This window comes from Chrysochloris asiatica, unplaced genomic scaffold, assembly GCF_000296735.1.
Source record: "Chrysochloris asiatica unplaced genomic scaffold, ChrAsi1.0 scaffold00313, whole genome shotgun sequence".
In the NCBI taxonomy this organism is placed as follows: Eukaryota; Metazoa; Chordata; class Mammalia; order Afrosoricida; family Chrysochloridae; genus Chrysochloris; species Chrysochloris asiatica.
In genome coordinates, this window is record NW_006408831.1 from 75518 (window position 1) to 95466 (window position 19949).

The 19949-nt window shown below is 37.3% G+C and overlaps 1 protein-coding gene across 1 annotated transcript in view; it reads right to left on the bottom strand.

Annotated features, from left to right (window-relative positions):
- Window positions 1-19949, bottom strand: part of ZFYVE16 (zinc finger, FYVE domain containing 16) — a 58635-nt gene that overhangs the window by 25323 nt on the left and 13363 nt on the right. The window contains exons 7-13 of the mRNA XM_006875178.1: window positions 19758-19880; window positions 18894-19049; window positions 18138-18362; window positions 12323-12405; window positions 8667-8771; window positions 8155-8302; window positions 5928-6008 (exon numbers count right to left, since the gene is read on the bottom strand). Coding sequence (XP_006875240.1) covers window positions 5928-6008; window positions 8155-8302; window positions 8667-8771; window positions 12323-12405; window positions 18138-18362; window positions 18894-19049; window positions 19758-19880 — 921 coding nt within the window. The remainder of the gene's footprint in view (window positions 1-5927; window positions 6009-8154; window positions 8303-8666; window positions 8772-12322; window positions 12406-18137; window positions 18363-18893; window positions 19050-19757; window positions 19881-19949) is intronic.

The following is a 19949-nucleotide window of genomic DNA, read 5'->3' on the forward strand; positions in this document are numbered from 1 at the left end:
ACTTTAAGTAAGCAAAGTTGGATCATCTGCATATTGCAGGTTGTTAATGAGTCTTCCTCCAATCCTGATGCCACATTTTTCTTCATAGAACCCAGCTTCTTGGATGATTTGCTCAGCATACAGATTGAATAAGTATGGTGGAAGAATACAACCCTGTCGTACACCTTTCTTAATTTTAAAACATTCAGTGTTGCCATGTTCTGTTCAAAAAACTGTCTCTTGGTCCAGGTACAGATTCCTCATTAGCACAATTAAGTGTTCCAGAATACTCATACTTCGCAATGTTTGTACTTCATAACATGTCATGATCCACACAATTGAAAGCCTTTGCGTAGTCAAAAAAGCACAGGTAAACATCTTTCTGATAATCTCTGCTTTCAGCCAAGATCCATCAGACATCAGCAATGATACCCCTCATTCCACAGCGTCTTCTGAATCCAGCTTGAACCTCTGGAAGTTCTCTGTCAATGTATGATTGTACCCATTTCTGTATTACCTTTAGCAAAACTTTACTTGCATAGGATATCAAAGAGATAGTCCGATGATTTCCACATTCCATTGGGGTACCTGTCTTTGGAATGGGCACAAATATGGATCTCTTCCAATCAGTCGGCCAGATAGTTGTCTTCCAAATTTCTTGGAAGAGATAAGTGAGTGCCTCCTAGGCCACCTCACTTTCTTGAAAGATTTCAATTTTTATTTCATCTATTCCCAATGCCTTGTTATTTGCCAATTCCTTCACTGCAATTTCTTCCTTCAGTATCATTGGCTCTTGATCATATGCTACCTCTTGAAATGGCTGAACATTAACCATTTCCTTTTGGTACAGTGATTCTGTGTATTCCTTCTACTCTCTTTTTTTTAATGATTTATTGCAAATTATGTGATAGTTTACATGGGAAAACATTAGCTTTACATTCATCCTATCGTGTATCATTTCATTGCCATGGTTACAATGCCCTTCATGCATCATCACCCAACCAAAGGGTATACACTACAAGTCTGCCCCCCGGTCATCAGCACACAGCCCCTCTCCCACTCTGTGTCTAAAGTCCCCAGCTTTTCCATCTCTCCACGTCATCATCTCTGCCTCCATCTCAGGCATCACTACTTCTCTGGGTAGGGTCCTGTTCTCCGCTCTTCTCCCTTGATGGTCCCAGGGACTTCTGCTCCTAGACAGAAAAATTAATCACTCCCCTTTTCGCTACAAAACGTCTACATTTCCAACCCTCACAATCAGTCCTGATAACTATTATTCACTATTGTATCACAAGAGACCTATCCGCATTTCATCAGCCCCGCCTAGACAGATTAGATAGTACTCAGTGGAGATTCTACCTTCCTCCACACCCTCTGGACCTTCCATCGTCTCTTGATGCTTTCTACATCATTCAATAGCTTGCCCAGTGAATCTTTCAATAATGAAAGTTGAGGCTTGAATTTTTTCTTCAGTTCCCCCAGCTTAAGAAATGCTGAGCATGTTCTTCCTTTTTGGTGTTCTGATTCCACATCTTTGCACATTTTGTTATAATATGTGGCTTTATCTTCTTGAGCTGATCTTTGAAATTTTATGTTCAGCTCTTGGACCTCCTCATGTCTTCCATTTGCTTTAGCATCTCTATGCTGGAGAGAATGTTTCACTGTCTCTTCTGACATCCATTTTGACCTTTTCCTACTTTCTTGTCTACTCAGTGACTTTCTGCTTTCTTCATTTATGATGTTCTTGATGTCATCCCACAACTCTATGGTCTTCGGTCTTTAGTATTTAATGTATCAAATCCATTCTTCAGATGATCTTTAAATTCAGCTGTGATATATTCAAGGTCATATGTTGGCTCTCGTTGACTTGTTTTCATTTTCTTCAGCTTCAGTTTGAATTTGCACATGAGTAATTGATGGTCTGTTTCCCAGTCTGCCCCTGGCTTTGTTTTCACTGATGATATGGAGCTTTTCCATTATCTCTTTCCACAGATGTAGTCAATTTGATTTCTGTGTGTTCTGTCAGGTGAGGTCCATGTGTATAGTCGTCTCTTATGCTGTCTAAAGGTATATGAAATGAACAAATCATAGGTTTTTCAGAATTCTATCATGCGTTCTCCAGCATCATTTCTATCACCAAGGCCATATTTTCCAACTACTGATTCTTCCTCTTTGCTTCCAACCTTTGCATTCCAATTACCACTGATGATCAATACATCTTACTGCATGTTTGATCAATTTCAGATTGAAGAATTTGTTAGAATTCTTCTATTTCATCCTCACTGGCTTTAATGGTTGGTGCATACATTTGAATAAGTCTTATTAATTGGGCTTCCTTGTAGGCGCATGGATACTATCCTATCACAGACAGCATTGTACCTCATGACTGATCTGGATATGTTCTTTTTGACAATGAATGCAACACCAGTCCTCTTCAATTTGTCATTCCCAGCATAGTAAACCATGTGGTTGTCAGATTCAAAATGGCCATTACCAGTCCAATTCAGCTCACTAATGCCTAAGATATGGATGTTTATGCATTCCATCACATTTTTGATAACTTCTAATTTTCCCAGATTCATACTTCGTACATTCCATGTTCCGATTGTCAAAGGATATTTACAGCTGATTCGCTTCATTTTGAATTGTGCCCCATCAGCAAATGAAGGTCCTATGGGCTTTTCTCTCATGGCTTTACTCCATTTGCATCATCATAGTCAACTCTACTTTGAGGATGCAGCTCTTCCCCGGTCACATTTTGAGTGCCTTCCAACCTGAGGGGCTCATTTCCCGGCACTACATCTGACAGTGCATCTCTGCTATTCCTAAGGTTTTCAGTGACTACATATTCGGAAGTAGTTTGTCACTCTTTTTTCCTAGTCTGTCTTTGTCTGGAAGCTCATCTGAAACCTGTCCACCATGGGTGACCCTGTGGGTATTTAAAATATTGGTGGCATAGCTTTCAGAATCACAGCAACTTACGAACCACCACAATATGACAAACTGACAGACTTGTGGTGACCCTAAGTAGATGTGATAAATTAGAATTGAACATTTTTAGCTCTACAGCAACATGTTAAAAAAAAAAAAGAGCTGGCATAGTAACACTTATGAAAATACCTTGCAGGGGATAAGGTCAGGGTTCATACACAAATGAAGAAGAAATGTTATTTGCATAAAAATGTGATATACAAATATATAAAAAGTGATACAGATATGAAAAGAAAAAAATAAAGATGAGTAATAAAAACAGCTGAGTAGTCTAAAATAAGGTATAAAAGATGTGAAGATGAGAGGGAGAAAAAATGGGAGAAAACTTTTACTTAAATATGATGAAAACATTAATCTACACATTCAGGATGCTCAAAGAACTTCCAGTAGGATAAATTCAAAATGAGCCAGACTAGATACATCACAATCCAATTGCCAAAGGCTAAAGAGGGCATCATGAAACCTGCAACAAAGAAGTAACGCATCACACACAAGGGATCCTCAGAATTAATAGCTGACTTCTCATCAGAAGCAAGGAAGACAGAAGACAATGAAATGACATATTCAATGTACTGAAAGTAAAAGACTACTGACCAGGATTTATATATCTAGCAAACATTTTTCAAAAAATGAAGGTGAGATGAAAACATTCACTAAAAACTAGAGAATTCACTGCTAGCAAACACTACAGGAAATACTCAAGTGAATTAAAAGGACGCCGTTGTGCTATGTAGAGTTGGTTCAGACTCATAGCAACCTTACATAGGGTTTCCAAGCAGCAACTAGTAGGTTTGAACCTCTGACCCTGAGGCTGGCAGTCCAGTGCTTGTTCTACAGCACCAAAGCAGGACTCCAAAACAGTATGCTGGGTTTGAAATGCAGCCCCCCTCCCCTGACCTTGTGGTAAATAGTGCAGTGCTTATCCTATAGCGCCACACCAGTCCAGACTCCTCAAAATAGTCTAATAGCTCCTAATTTATATGCAAGGAGTCCTGGTGTGGCGCTGTACAGGGTCATTATGAGTAAGAACTGACACTAACACCACCACTGAAATCCACATGAAGAAATAAAGATCATCAGTAAGGTAATTACATAGGTAAACGCACAGAACAGTATAAATGTATTTTTGTTAACTCTTTTTTTTTCCTCCCAAATGATTTAAATGACAACTGCATAAAGCAATGATTATAAGCCTGTGTGGATGTGTTGATGGATACATAAGGTATAAAGATGTTATCTGTACAATAACATCAATCAAATAAAGGGGGAGGTAATGAAGTTATAGAAGAGTAAAATGTTTACACATTACTGAAACTAAATTGACATTCATCTGTTATGGTGACTATTATCTTAAGGGCTAAGAAAATAATTTTAAGAGCATGAAATGGCAAGTGAATTCACATGGAGAATTAGAAAATATTTAACAAAACAAAGAGAGTAATGGAGGAACCGTGATGTCTTCAAATTGATTGAGACTCATGGCAAGCCCATGTGTGTTAAAGTAGAACTGTACTCAGTAGCGTTCTGAATGGATGGTTTTTTTTTTTTGGTAGTATTTGACGAGACCTTTCTTCTAAAGTACTTCAAAGATTCAAATCTCCAAGCTTTTGGTTAGCAGCCAAGCACATTAACCATTTGCACCACCCTGGAATCTTAGAACTAGGAAACAAATTAAGACCACAGAGCCATCTACCAGACTGGCACAGATTAAGAAGTTTGATAATACCACATCTAAACAGCATGTAGATCAAAGGGAAATTTTACATATTCTGGCAGCAGTGGAGATTGGCACAACCACTTAAGAAAAAAATTTAGCAGTACCTCCTAAAGCTGACCATTTACTTATCCATTGGCCCAAAAATTTAACTCCTGGATAAACTCTAAGCTTGTGCTCAATGTCACATACACATTTAAGAATGTCAATAGCATCACTGTTCATACTAGCAAAAGAAACAATTCAGATGCTTATCATCAGGAGAAAAATTGTCACACACTGACAAAATAAATCATTTCATAGCATTAACTCGATGGCAACTAATAATCACCAGAAGCACTGAAAATGAAGAAACTAGAGGAGGGGGGACAACATAACTAGTGAGGCAGGCACACCACAGAACGGTCAATCATTCAAAAACAAAAGGGCAGCATTTTCTTAAGGACCAAATTCAAAATGGTTGGGAAAGGAGGAATAGAAACAAGAATCACAGGAGGCGGTGGGATAAGTAATGCTCCACTGAGGAGATTGCCGTCACTGAAATGCAATGAAGTGTGTGATTTGTTGAATGTAAAACTGAAGATCTGCTCGGTAAACTTTCACTTTTTTTTTTTTTAATGAAGCTATAGTTACCCTACTATTACACACAACATGCCGAGCTCTTAGAGACATAATATTATATGAAAATAGTTACGTTTTATTTGACTACATGAAGAATAAGGAGCCCTGGTAGCATGTAGGTTAAGAGTTGGGCTAACTAAAAGGTCAGGTTTTCAAATCTACCAGTCACTCCACAGGAGAAATAGGAAGCTTTCCGCTCCTGGAAAGATTTTCAGCCTGGGAAACCCTATACAGGGTGGCTGTGAGTCAGAACTGACTCCATGGCCCACTTCTATAAATATCCCAAATAAGCATAAATAAGCAATCTATTGTTTTGTCATATGCATACACAGATTTAAAAAAATTAAACAAGGGAATGATAAACACAGTACTCAGACAAATAGAGTCATTCTTAAGGAGAGAAGGAAAGGGGTGTAAGTAGATTCAAACATTGGTCATGTCCTAATTTTAGGTCTGGGTAATAATTTTACATTAAGTTTGTGGTACTATTTGTGGTACTTATGTAAAGAGTTTATATAAGTACCAAATCCATTTTTAAAAGGTAATAGAAAACAAAGAACAACAAGAAAAGGTAATAGAAAACAACTTTATATTTAAACAATCTTAAACATGAAACTCATACCTTCAACTATGCTGGACTTAGCAAGAAATCCTAAAGATGTTTTTAGAGCTCCATTGAATACCACAAAACTTGCACCTGTCACTGATAAAACAAAAAACAAAAAAACCTCCAATTATTTATATTTTAACCTGCCATTTTATATTTGTTAAATGCATATTGTAGAGCATGGCACATTTTAAGTACTCAATAAATGACATATCCACACTATTTACATTAGAAAACGAACCAAAAAATAAAGGACACAAAATTAAGATAAAATGCTGTATGTTGTTGTTAAGTGCTGTTTGAGTTGCAACCCGAAGAGCAGTTAGTGGATCTGAACTGCTGACTTTGTGGTTCAAACTGACCTTTGGTCCAGTGCTTTATCCCACAGCACCACACCAGTGCAGCAGAAATTGCAAAAAGCATATTGCCTTATCTCTATCAACTCAGCAAAGAAATCATTTATATGAAATGTTATCTGCCACTCTCTGGAAGAAAGATGGAAGTTTTCTGCTCGTGTAAAGACCTACAGTCTTGGAAAGCCTATAATAGCTCATCATGAGTTGGAACCGACTTTACGACACTAACAATAATCTAATAATTGTACTAAAATGTTTGAGGCTATGTCAGCGAGGGTATGGGAAATCAAATATCCACTACTGGTGAGAATGTAAATCAGAACAATTTCTATTAAAGACAACAAGATCACATCTTGATAATAAAATTACAAATAACATATATCCTTTGATATAACAATTCGACTTCTGGGAATTTATTGTAGTCTCACAAGTGTAGAAAATGCCACAGTACATTTTAATAAACATCCTGTAATGAACAATTAAAAGGATATACACATAAAAAAAAGATCATGCACATCATTATAAAATGGAAAATTCTGTGGAATAAACAAGCTCTTTAAATACTACTGTTGTGTGCCATCGAGTTGATTCTGATTCATAGTGACCCTACATGACAAGAGAAGAGTTGCCCTATAGTACTCTCTAAGCTGTTATTCTTTATGGGAGCAGATCAATAGGTTTTTTCTCCTCAAAGCCTCTGGTAGGTTCAAACTACTGACCTTTTGATTAGCAGCTCAGCACTTAACCACTGTGCTACCAGGGCTCCTTCCTAAACTTTATAGGCTAACAGAGAAAAATCTCCAAGGTGCATTAACTACAAAAAAAGTAACATGGTACAGAATACAATGTTACGGCTTTTTTCAAAAGTCAAAAGACAGACATTTTCTCTCTGTGTATGGATTTGCATGAATCTACAAACCAGCAAAAATGCTCCTGAAAGGTTTGATAATACCCCATGGACACACTGTTGTTAAGTGTTACCGAGTCAGTTCCGACCCATAGTGACCCTGTATAGGGTTTCCAAGGAGCAGCTGGTGAGCTTAAACCACCCACCTTGCAGTTCAAACGCTTTACAGTCTAATGCATTAGCTCACAGTGCCACACCAGGAAGATATCAAAATGAACACAGTCTTCCAAGTCTACTGTAACCCAAGAGAATAACACAAATAAAAGGAATACTTTAATTTACTGCTGTTGTTAAGTGCCATCGAGTCGGTTCTGACTCATACTAACCCTGTATAGGGTTTCTGAGGAGTGGCTGATGATTTTGAACCACAGACCCTGTGATTCAACCTGACCTTGCAGTCTAGTGCTTTATTCCACAGCGCCACACCAATGTAGCAGAAAATTTAAAAACATACTGTCTTACCATTATCAATTCAGCAAAGAAATTGTATATATGAGATATGTATGCATAAATGCGTGTGTGTATGTGTATGTATGGAGTCCTGGTGTAGCACTGCCAGTTAATGTGCTAGACTGTAAGGTCAATTTGAAATCAAAGATCAGTAGTTCAAGCTCACCAACCGCTCCTCAGAAACCATATACAGGGTTTCTGAGTCAGAAACGACTCTTAACAGCAACATGTATATATACAAATACACACACATATTGTTGTTGTTAGGTGCCATTGAAGTCAGTTCCAACTCATAGCAACCTTATGTACAATAGAACAAAACACTGCCTGATCCGGCACCATCCTCATAAATGTTGTTATGTTTGAATCCATCGTTGTAGCCATGTGCCAATCTATCTCCTTGACGGTCTATCTTTTTTGCTGACTACTAATCATGATGATACACAGATAAATTATACATATTTTTCCTGTTGAAAGAATGATAATAATGGTGTTTTTATAAATTAGCATGAGGAACCATAACTCTCACCTTTCCTAGGATGGCCAGTTGCACTGTTGGCCTGTGTTTGATATACTCCATCATTCTGTACACAGACTAGATGAGAATCTGCTTCTGTACTAAAGCTAGCTCCAATGCTAATGACATGCTCATTAGAAGAATTTATTACTTTCATTACCTGGGAGGGAAAACACTCATTTAGAAACACTATTAACATTTTATGCCTTTCTTGACTACAATAATTCAAAGTGTCATATTCTGGATCTGCTTCATAATCATTAAATTTTGTCTGGAGACCTCCCTGAAATGTGGCATACACAGATGTTTAAAAATAAAACAGTAAGAAAAAAAAATGCCAAAAAAAACCACCCCCAAACAGTAAGCAAGACCCTTATCAGGAAATTCTAAACTTTCTAAAGTAATGGTTGTTTCAATCTATTACATTATTAGTCTGATTATAAATAAAAATTAATTTGACACAGTTTTAAGGAAATCTAATGTTTAATAACTACTTTCAAAATTAAAAAAGCAATTATACTTACATCACTATACTTTTTCCGAGGTATTTTTATGCAGCTTTTGCCCATTTCCATATGAATCAATAGTTGATCTATATTATGCAAGGTATACTGGTAATTTCGAAGGTCCTACATAAAACAATTACATTTCCATGAAGTTTAAACTATTATCCATGAGCAGTTACCCATTTATTAAACCATTTTTTTAAAAGTGAATATACAATCAAAATTCCATCAATAAAGTCAGTATCAACTTAAGAAAACCAACTAATTCTTCTAGCTACTCCACATCAGTTACAAAAAGTACTATTCTTATAAAGAATAACATTCCCAGGAAGAATTTGATAGTTAACACTTCTTTATAGCTGCAGATCTTCCAAAATACAAAAGCTCTTCAAACTGAACTTTTATAACTGAAATACTTTTCTGTGCCTTAATTAACTAGTGCTGTCCTAACAGAAATACCATCTGTCTTAGTTAGCTACACTGCTATAAAAGGAATACACCAATGGGTGGCTTTAAGAAATAGAAATTTATTCTGAGTTTGCTGTTGTTGTTGCTAGCTACCATTAACTCATAGCAACTCTAGGTACAACAGAACGAAACACTGCCCGGTTCTGTGCCATTCTCATAACTTGCCATTTTTGACCCCAAAATGTCAATCCTTCTCATTGAGGGAATCTACCGCATACGACCTTTTTAAAGTGTTCAAGAGCAAAGATGTCAGTTTGAGGACTAAGGTGCACCTGACCCAAGTCATGATGTTTTCAATAATCTCATATGCATGCGAAAGTTGGACAGTGAGTAAGGAAGACAGTATAACTGATGCATTTGAGTTATGGCATTGGGAGAGAGAGAATACTGAAAGTCCCATGGACTGCCAAAAGAACATATAGTGTTGGAAGAAGTACAACCAGAATGCTCCTTGGAAGCCAGGATGGTCAAACTTCATTCTCATACTTTGGACATATTAGCAGGAGGGACCAGTTCCTGGAGAATGACCTCATACTTAGTAAAGTGAAGGGTCAGAAAAAATAGGAAAGACCCTAACGAGATGGATTGGCAAAGTGGCAGCAGCAATGGGCAAAGCATAGCAATGATAGTGAGGTTGACACAGGACCAGTCAGTGTTTTGTTCTATTGTGCAGAGGGCTGCTATGAGTTGGTATTGACTCGACGGCACCTAACACCAACCAACTACTACTATTTTTCCAAGCACAATGTCCTTTTCCAGGGATTGGTGCCTGCTGATAACGTGTCTGAAGTATGTGTGATAAAGTCTTGCCATCCTCACCTTTAAGTAACCTTCTGGCTGTACTTACAAAGTATTTATTCATTCTTCTGACAACCTATGGTATATATAATGCCCTCTGCCAACACCACAAGTCAAATCCATCAATTCTTCTTTGGACTTTGCATGCACATGAGACAGCAAAAATACTGCAGCTTGTGGTCAGGCATACCTTAGTTCTCCAAGTGGCATCTTTGCTTTTAACACTTTAAAGAGGTCTTTGGCAGCAGATTTATCAGTGCAATACACACTTTTATTTCTGCACTGCTGCTTTCAAGACATTAGTGGAGATACAAGTAAAATGAAATCCATGACAAACTCAATCTTTTCTCCATTTATGCTTCCTATTGGTCCAGTTGCAGGATTTTTTTCTGAATGTTGATGTGTAATCTTTAATCTAGTGAATTATTTAATTTCGAGTCCTGGTGTGACACTATAGGATAAGCACTGGACTGGTAACCACAGGGTTGGTGATTCAAACCTTAGAGACCCTACACAGAGTCACTGTGAGTTGGCACAGACTCAATTTCACTTAACACTTAACAAGAAGTCTTTAATGCTTCAACTGGTTTTTAAACTTTCAGCAAGAAGGCAGTGTAATCTGCATATCACAAGTTGTTAATGAGTCTTCTGTCAATCCTGATCCTTTGTTCTTCATTAGTCCAACTTCTTGGATTATTTTCTTAACATACAGACTGAATAAGCCTGGTAAAAAATAATACAAGCCTAATCTACAGCTTTTCTGATTTTATATCATGCAGTATACCCCCTTGTTCTGTTCAAATGACTGCCTCCTGGTCTATGTACATGTTCCATATGTGCACAAGAAAGTGCTCCGGAGTTCCCATTCTTCATAATGTCATAAAAATTTGTTATGATCCACACAATCAAATATTTTTGCATAGTCAATGAGACAGAGGCAAAGATCTTTCTGATATTCTCTACTTTAGCGAAGATCCATTTGACATCAACAATGATATCCCTCATCCCAAGTCCTCTTTTGAATTCAGCTTGACTTTCCAGCAGTTCCCTGTCACTGTACTACTTGACTATATCTTCAGCAAAATTTTACTAGTGTGTGATATTAGTGATATTGTTTGATTATTTCTGCATTCTGTTAGATCACCTTTCTTTTAGAATGGGCACAAATATGATCTCTTCTAGATGGATGGCCAGTTGCTGTCTTCTAAAGTTCTTGACAAGGTGAGTGAGTACCTCCAGTACTGCATCCATTTGTTGAAATATTTAAATTCTGTCAATTCCTGAAGCCTTGGTTTTTTCCAATGCCTTCAGTGCAGCTTGGACTTCTTTCTTCAGTACTTGATCATATGCTACTTCCTGAAATGGCTGAACATCAACTAACTCTTTGTGGTATAGTGACACTATATATATATTCAATAAGGTCACATGAACAGGTTCCAGGTAGACATGAATGTTGGGGCTGCTGGATCTGGAAGAAAGCCCTTTTCTCTTTCAGCTTCTACTTCTGGGTCATCTTCATGTGTCTTGGTATCTCTCTCCCCTCAAATCTGCTCTGCTCACTTTATGTAACTTACTTCATATCTCAAAAGATAGTGACTCATACACTAATTCTTCCTCACTAGCATAACAAAGACAACCCATTCCCTAGTGGAATTATAGCCACAGGCATGTTTAACATACATATTTTTGGAAGGAAAATACCAAATTACAGTATGTAGAGATGTAACGAAACCTTGGACATAATCGAATGCAACTCATTCGAATACAAATGAAGAAACTAAGGACATAGTTTCCTCGAAATCATAAAACTGACTGTAGTAATACTTTTTCAAAATTTCAGCAACTGTTTGGGGGTCTCACATTATCTAAATATTAAGTACTGCAGCAGAACTGATATTAGCCTGGCACCTATAAATTGTTATTGTTAGCTGTCATCAAGTCAGTCCTCAGCTGATGGCAATCTCATGCACAATATGGTTGAACCACTGTGATCCACAGGGTTTTCATGGGCTGATTTTCAGAAGTACATCACCGGTCTTTCCATCTTAGTCTGAAAGTTCCACTGAAACCCGTTCCGCATTATACCACCATGAAGCCTTCAATGATAGATGGTGGCTATAATTGAGATGCACTGACCAGGAATCGAATTCAGGTCTGCCCATGGAAGGTAAGAATTCTACTTCTGACCCACCCCTGTCCTCTTGCATATAAATTACGGTTATTAAGTACCATCAAGTCGTTATCAACTCATAGTGACCCTGTATAGGGTTTCCCAAGAGTGGTTGCTGGGTTTGAACTGTTGACCTTGTGGCTAGCAGTCCAGTGTTTATCCTACAGCACCACACCAGGATTCCTTGCACATGATTAGCAGTTATTATATTCTGAAAAGCAGTATGTCAATTACTCACAACAAGTAAGTTCATAATCGTGTGTCCTATTTCTCCAAAAAGAGGTTTTCGGCCTCTGATACTTGTTAGAGGAGCAGGATACGCTATTATAAGAAAGGAAAACTGGTTATTGACAACAATAACCAAAAAAATATTGAATTTAGCACCTTTAAGTCCCATTTTTCAAACAAACCAAACAACTCAATATGAAACACCCATCATCAACTGCATATACACTGATCCAGAAATTAACCTTTACTGTGCATCTCTTAGATAGTACACTGAACTGGGAAGTTTATATTTACTTATTTCAACCCTACAGATCCCAATGAAGTAGGACTACACCTGCTTTACAGGTGAGAAAGTTGAGACACAGAGATTAATATTCAATTGTGCTGATTCATGGATGGTAGTAAACTTTTACAGTTTTTGGATCGACAAAGGACATATATAGAATAACAGAAGTTCACACAGAAAAGGGGAAGGAACATGGTACCTTCCACCAAAGTACCTTTTTCTTTGCTGTTGTTAGGTGTCCCTGAGTGGATTCCAACTCACGGTAACCCCCATGTGACAGAGCAGCACTGGCCCATTGGACTGTCTATACTGGAACTTTTATGGGAGCAGACTGTCAGGTCTTTAGTCTGTAGAATCACTGGGTAGGTCTGAATCACAAGACTCTTTGTTAGCAGCCAAATACTTAACCACTGTACCACTAGGGCCACTTCCTTTTTCTTTCTTTATGACAGTATAAATGGTGGTGGTGGCTAAGTGCCATCAAACTGGCTCCAATTTATGGCAACCCTGCATAGGGTTTCCAAGGCTATAAATCTTTATGGAAGCAGAAGCCTAATCTTTCTCCGACGGAGCGGCTGGGAGATTCAAACCACTGACCTTGAGTGGTTAGCAGCCCAGTCTGCTATCAGGACTCCATGTTGTTAAGTGCTCTTTGGGCAGTACAAATACGGCACACCAAATAGGAAAGAAAACCTCGCAGGCAACGCAGCAGGGCGTCTCAAGGAAAATGTGAAGCATGTAAGGCTACACTGTTTCTATGATGATAAAAGGCAGACACATTTCACACTGTTCTTGGTTTAGGTCATAATCAAATTAACCGTTCTAATACCTATTATACAATTACACCTTCTAAACTTTCTAAGGGAGTCCTGGTGTGGTGCTGTAGGTTAATGCACTGGACTGTAAAATCACTCCGAACTGCAAGGTAGATGGTTTAAGCTCACCAGCTGCTCCTTGGAACCCTATGCAGGGTTGCTATGGGTCAGAACCAACTCTACAGCACTTAACAACAACAAACTTTCTGAGAAAACTTCATACAACTATTTAAAGACTTGATACAGAGCAACATATTCTTGCTATGTAAAATTATTTTGGATACTGGTGCTATTTTAGATATTTTGTAATTCTAAAAAGTGCAAGTTAGGGTCTAGAATGTGAAAGAAATGAGAGTTAAAAGAAATTAAAATGATAGAAGAAAATGATTAGGGTAAACAACAACTTTATCTCCTCCTTATATTAATAAGGGTGTGCCCTCTGCAACCTGAGAGAGGTAATTTTATTTAAGACATTATTATTAACATGTTACAGAATTTAGAGTGACATATTGTCAGATTTACAAAGGGACTCATAGTCACGTAATCCAACATTTAAAGCTACTTTAAATAAGCAGTCTCAACATAAAAAAGGAGATAATGCTCATTCTGAAATGACTAATTTGATCCAGTTATTTTCCAACTAATCTTGGGACTCATCCCGTTTGTTATTGCTATTATCTGCTGCCCACGGCCACTGAGTTACTTCCAACCCTTAAGAGTTCCTGACACTGTAAATCTTTATAGAAGCAGACAGCTTCATCTGTCCTCTTGGAGTAATTAGATTTGAACCACGGACCTGGAGGTTAGCAGTCAAATGCTTAATCCACCAGACCACCTGGACTCCTTCTCAAATGGCACAGACATTAGTAATACCAAAGTACTAGTCTGCTTAAGAGCGCTGGTAGTGTACTGGGTTATGAGTTGGACTGGTAACTGCACGGTCACTAGTTTCAATCTACCATTTGCTTTGTAGAAGAAAGATGAGGCTCTCCGCTCCTGTAAATATTTACAGCCTCAGAAACCCTATGCAGGGTCATTAGGAGTCGGACCGACTCTACAGCACGTAACCACCACCAGCAGTCTATCCAAAATTCAGCAGAACACAGAGATTTCAGAAAACAGCTGAGATCAGCTAGCGTCCATGTATAACTGGCTCTCTGCCCTTATAAACATGAGCCTAGCATAGTCACATGAATGCAACCCCTGTGATCTTTTGAGAAGTCCCTCATAATGCTCCGTAGTTTTCCACTTTGAGGACAACAGATTTCCCAAAAGTGACACTGCCCAAAATACTGGTCAAATTTTCAGATGATATACTTCGTAATGATTTAAGAGTAGCTAGGACTCTTGGTGTAGTGCTATAGGATCAGCACTGGACTGCGAATCACAAGGCTGGCAGTTCAAACCCACAAGCTGCTCCTTGGAAACTCTGTACAGGGTCACCATGAGTTGGAATCGACTCAGTGGCACTCAGCAAGAAAAACAAGTATAGGATACGCACTGGACTGCAAAGTCGGTTTGAACTGTAAATCAAAAGTTCAAATCCACCAACCATTCCTCAGAAACCCTACACAGGGTTGCTATGAGTTGGAACTGAATCGATGGCACTTAACAACAAAGTATATCACTCTAACCTTCCATAAAACAGCCTTCACATATTAATATCAGATACAAAAATACTAGACTGAATTGACTCAGGGTGAAATTTCTTAACTTGAATAGTTTGATTCACATAGCACATAGCCTGAGATGAAAGTTGGATTTTGCTACTTTTTACACAACTTAATAACGTCATGTATTTAAATCCTTTAAATGCTAAAGACCCTCCTAAAATCAGAACTTACTAAAATTTGCCAAACAGAGGAACTTATAGTTCTCTTTCACTGAATTTGTCCATTTTGAAATAGTACTGTTCACTTTTCTAATTTTACTACATTTAACTTTCTTCTAGGAAAACACTTACTAAATTATATTAAAATCAAATGCCAAAAATTTCATTAGATGTAATGAAATGTATGTACTTCATATGCAATAACTATTTCCTGAAAAGAGTCAGGGATACAGAAATGGTGGGAATTCACAAAAGTTTAACACTCAAAATGACTTAAGACTTACTTAGAAATAACCACACATATAAACTGGACCATTATTTCGTAGTAGCTTTATAATCTTTGCTCTTGTCAAAAAAGAGATACGTAAACACACACACATATTCATATGTAAGCAATATTGTCTATATCACTTCTGGGTGATAAAAATGAGAATAAGGAACTTAGAAAAGATAAGAGCCATAATTATTAAATATTTCCTTTCCTAAAAAGGAGTTCTGGTAGCATAGTGGTTACGAATCAGGCTGTGAACCGCAAGGTCAGCAGTTCAAAACAACCAGCTGTTCCATGGGAGAAAGATGAGGCTCTCTGCTCCCGTAAAGATTTACAACCTCGGAAACCCTGTACAGGGTCGCTACAGGGTCGCTATGAGTCGGAACCGACTCCACAGCACACAGCCACCACCAACAAAAACAGCTAACTCTTGATAACCAAATATCCAAAAATCCTTTATCTTTATCTTTATGATAGAGACATATTAAGCGTGACACTGATTTACCTTAATGTGTGAAGTTGTTTAGTGTCGTAGAGTCAGTTCTGCTCACAGCGACTCTGTATAAAGTTTCCTAGGAGCAGCTGGTGAGTCTGAACTGCTGACTTAGTGGTTAGCAGTCCAGTGCTTATCCTACAGAGCCATAAAAAATGAAGTCCCTATAGTACAGGCTTTCAGAAATCTATTAGCAAAATACAATACGGTCAAAGTTTCCTGTTTCATTTTTAAAAAAAGAAAAAGCTAAGTTAATATAATATCTGTATAAGTTTTAGGGCATACAAAGTTTGTGTAGACTAGTTTGACAGTAAAAGAGGGTTGGTATGGAACTTTAAAAGTATACAGGACAATTGTAAAATAGACATTTGTGTGTGATAGAAATGAATATTGGGAATTATGATTACAGAAAGCTTTTAAGCCCTTCTTCAATTAAGCCTATAACTGACTGGATTTGCTAAAACATGAGTTAGAATTTACCCAAGGAAACAGGCTTCTTGCTAAACCTTTGTAGAGTATGGGGCCTTATGTGGAATCCTGAGCCCCTCTCAAAACATGCAGACCAACCTAGAACTGCTGACAGAACAGAAGATTCTTATTGTAGAAAGACCTACAGAAAAAAGCAGACTGTTTGACTGTTTGAATATCAAGTAAGCTGTTTGCTTCGGAGGGATCAAAACAAGAAAAGTCAGCCCATCAGGGAAAACCCACTTCTAGGATTGAAAAACGGAACCAACAAGCAATCTAGTATACTTGCTGGTGACCACTTAGGTCTGTTTTTAGGTGGAAGTAGGTGAAACCCATCGGTGATGACATGGACTGAACTTGGCCATGTTCCATTGATACCCATTAACCTTGAGATGAGAGACAGAAGAGAAGTGCTAGCTGATCTAAGTTTAGGGAGATGTATGAACTCCTGAGCCCATGGCACTGACCTAGCCCCTGGAGCTAGGGCTGAGAGTGAAGCAGCCAGCTGGTCTGAAGTGCAGGGAGGTGTGTGTGAATTCCCAAACTTGCAGCTAGTTCTCATTTGACCTAGCTTGGATGGCTAGCTGACCAGAACTTGGCCAGATGAAGATAAAGATGTTTACTACTGTCAGCAAGTATACATTTCTTCAATTTGATGAAATGAACTTTTGCTTATGGATGCAGTTGCTCAAAATTCCAACTGGAATGGAAGGATTTGTATCAAGAACAAGCTTCTTTCCTCAGTGTACTGGGTTGATGTTGTGGCTGTTGTTAAGTGCCGTAAAGTTGATCACTGGGTTGATAGAGATGAGCAATTCAGACATTGGTTATCAAAAATGGGGAGGGGGGAGGCTATACAGATATGAAGTGGCTGACTTACAAGCTTTCATGAGTATGCTTAGTTTCAGAATGAGGAGGGTAAGACAGAATCACCACTGAATAGCTTTCTTTCTCAGATGGATCTGGTGAAAGGAGATAGAGGATGACAGTAATAGGATTTTATGATTCAAGTATAAGGAACTGTTAGTAAGATTATTTGCAATTGTCAAAACTGTAATTGTAGAAGACGTATAATAACTAAAGGGTGGCGGGTGGTAGCTGATCATTCATTTCAGGACCATCAAGGAAGAACATGACTGGAGTGTGAAATCCCCACCTAGAAACGTGATGACAACAAGCTGGTAGCATGGAAAGACAGAGTAGCTGTGGGCTTTAGGCCCATGGACTAAGACTTTGTGCCTCTGGGCAGGAGGTTGGCTTACAAAATGAGCCCTTTGGACCCTTACATGAATATATGTTTGTTTGTATGGTGTAAAAAAATAAATAAGGAGGTCTTATGCAGCAGCAAAAAAAAAAAAAAAAAAAGTATATAATAACAATTGGTTGGTTGGTTATGTGCCATGGAGTCGGTTCTAACTCACAGTGACCCTGCACAAGGTTTCTGAGACTGTAAACCTATACAGGAGCAGAAAGCCTCATCTTTTTCCCATGGGACAGCTGGTAGTTAGCAGTCCAATTCGTAACCACTATGCTACCAGAGGGCCTCATAGTAGTCCTATTACTTCATTCAAAAACTGATTTTAAGGAATTACCTAATATTTTTTATTTTATATTCAGTATTTTTGAACCTATGTAATTTAGCTCATCATTCTAAAACTTACCTTTATATTCTGCACCCAATCTCAACATTAAACGCATAGGAAAAACCTTTGCCCAGGGAATCTCTAGCTTCTGGATAAGAATTCCACAAAGAAATGGACTACTTGGTAATGGGAGGTCATCAAGCTTCTGAAAAGTAGGTGTAATAAACAGGAATCCTCCATGATCTTTGCTATTGAGAAAACTCTCAGTAAAGGTAATATTGTCCAAATTTTCTATGTATTTTCCTAGAAACAAAATAATAAAAATCTTTTATTATTGTTTTAAAGAAGCACTTTAGTTTGCATACTCCATTACAAATCCCTTAAGTATAAGGCATTCTTTTTCCTTCTTATTTCCACTCTTGAAGAAGAATCTATGGATTACTTCTGTGCACAAAAACTGGATATTCATGGAGAATGGATTGTCAGCTAACACTGAAAAATTTTCTAGCCTTTAGGTACTTAACATTTTTCATCATATGGCTTGGTCAATCAAAAAATTATACCACATCCCCAATCTTACACAGACAGTAAAAAGAAATTATATAAACTTAAAAAGTAACATTTCCATTTTTCAATAAAAAAAAAAACAACTCTATGTAAAGGCACTAATTACACAAAATGCTATACTAAGTAACTGGAAATGATAATTAAGCTCTTTTAAGAAATCAGCAATATTGTAACAAAATCAACCTTAGTATAGTTACTACAGCCAAAAGCATTTCCAATTTATCCATTCATTCCCTAATATGAACAGTTCAAAATAAAATGCTATACCTTTTAGAGCATCCTTATATATGGTGATAAATAGTTTGAAGATGTCCTTAGGAAAAGTATCTTCATTTGGCAAACATAATAATAGAATAATAATTTCTGCCTGTCCCAAGCCATGCAATCCATTGGTTGAGAAGTACCAATATTTGTCTGAGGAATCTTAAGTGATAAAACATACAACTATAAATATCAACTTATATTAACCAAAAAAACACTAAAATAATTTTCCTTTGCATGAAAGCACAACTTATCAAATTCCTACTTTTCCAGAGTTCTATTCACAAAAACTTTAAGTTGAACTGTATAAGATTAATGTTAAAAAAAAAAAAAAAGGAAAGGATTATTTTGAGGTGTCAGTAAGTACCACTTAATTAAAGATGCACTTATGCGCTAATGTGTGGTAGAGAAGAATTAGGTTAGGTTCAAAGAGAACAAAAAGTCAAAGGATACTAAGCTCTATTACTGAGGATTATTTATTTACTTCCTGACTTTTAGTTAGGTTATGTCATATATTTTAACACTGTCATTGCTGCTAAATCAGAATTCCTGTTTATTCAATTGTCAAATTTAAATTTATCTAAAAACAGTAACAGATTAGTCAATTGTGTCATGAGTATAAAATAAAATTCCACTATAAGTCTAGGACCTTAACCTAGAATTGACTGAGAGACGGCATTAAAAATCTAAAAGCTGGTATTTCACGTCCCAATGTATATAAATTTGCAACATTTATTTATATTTACATCTACCTGAAAAACCAGTAACTAAAGTTGCTTCTTGTCTCTGCTGTCTGTCCAAATCCAATTTAAAGATGTAATTCTGAAATCCTTCTTACCAATTAAAGAAAAAAAGATAATCATTACTTACAAAACACTAATTTGACATTCACGAGTAGATTAGCATTTAGGACAAATGTAACAGGACGAAATCCTTCGCCTTCAAGAAGCAAAATAATCTGTTCATGAGATGGATGGTCTTCTATTACAGGAACTAAATAATGAAGATAACATACTAATTATGATAAATATAACTTATAAAGAAAAAGTGTTAAGTACACTT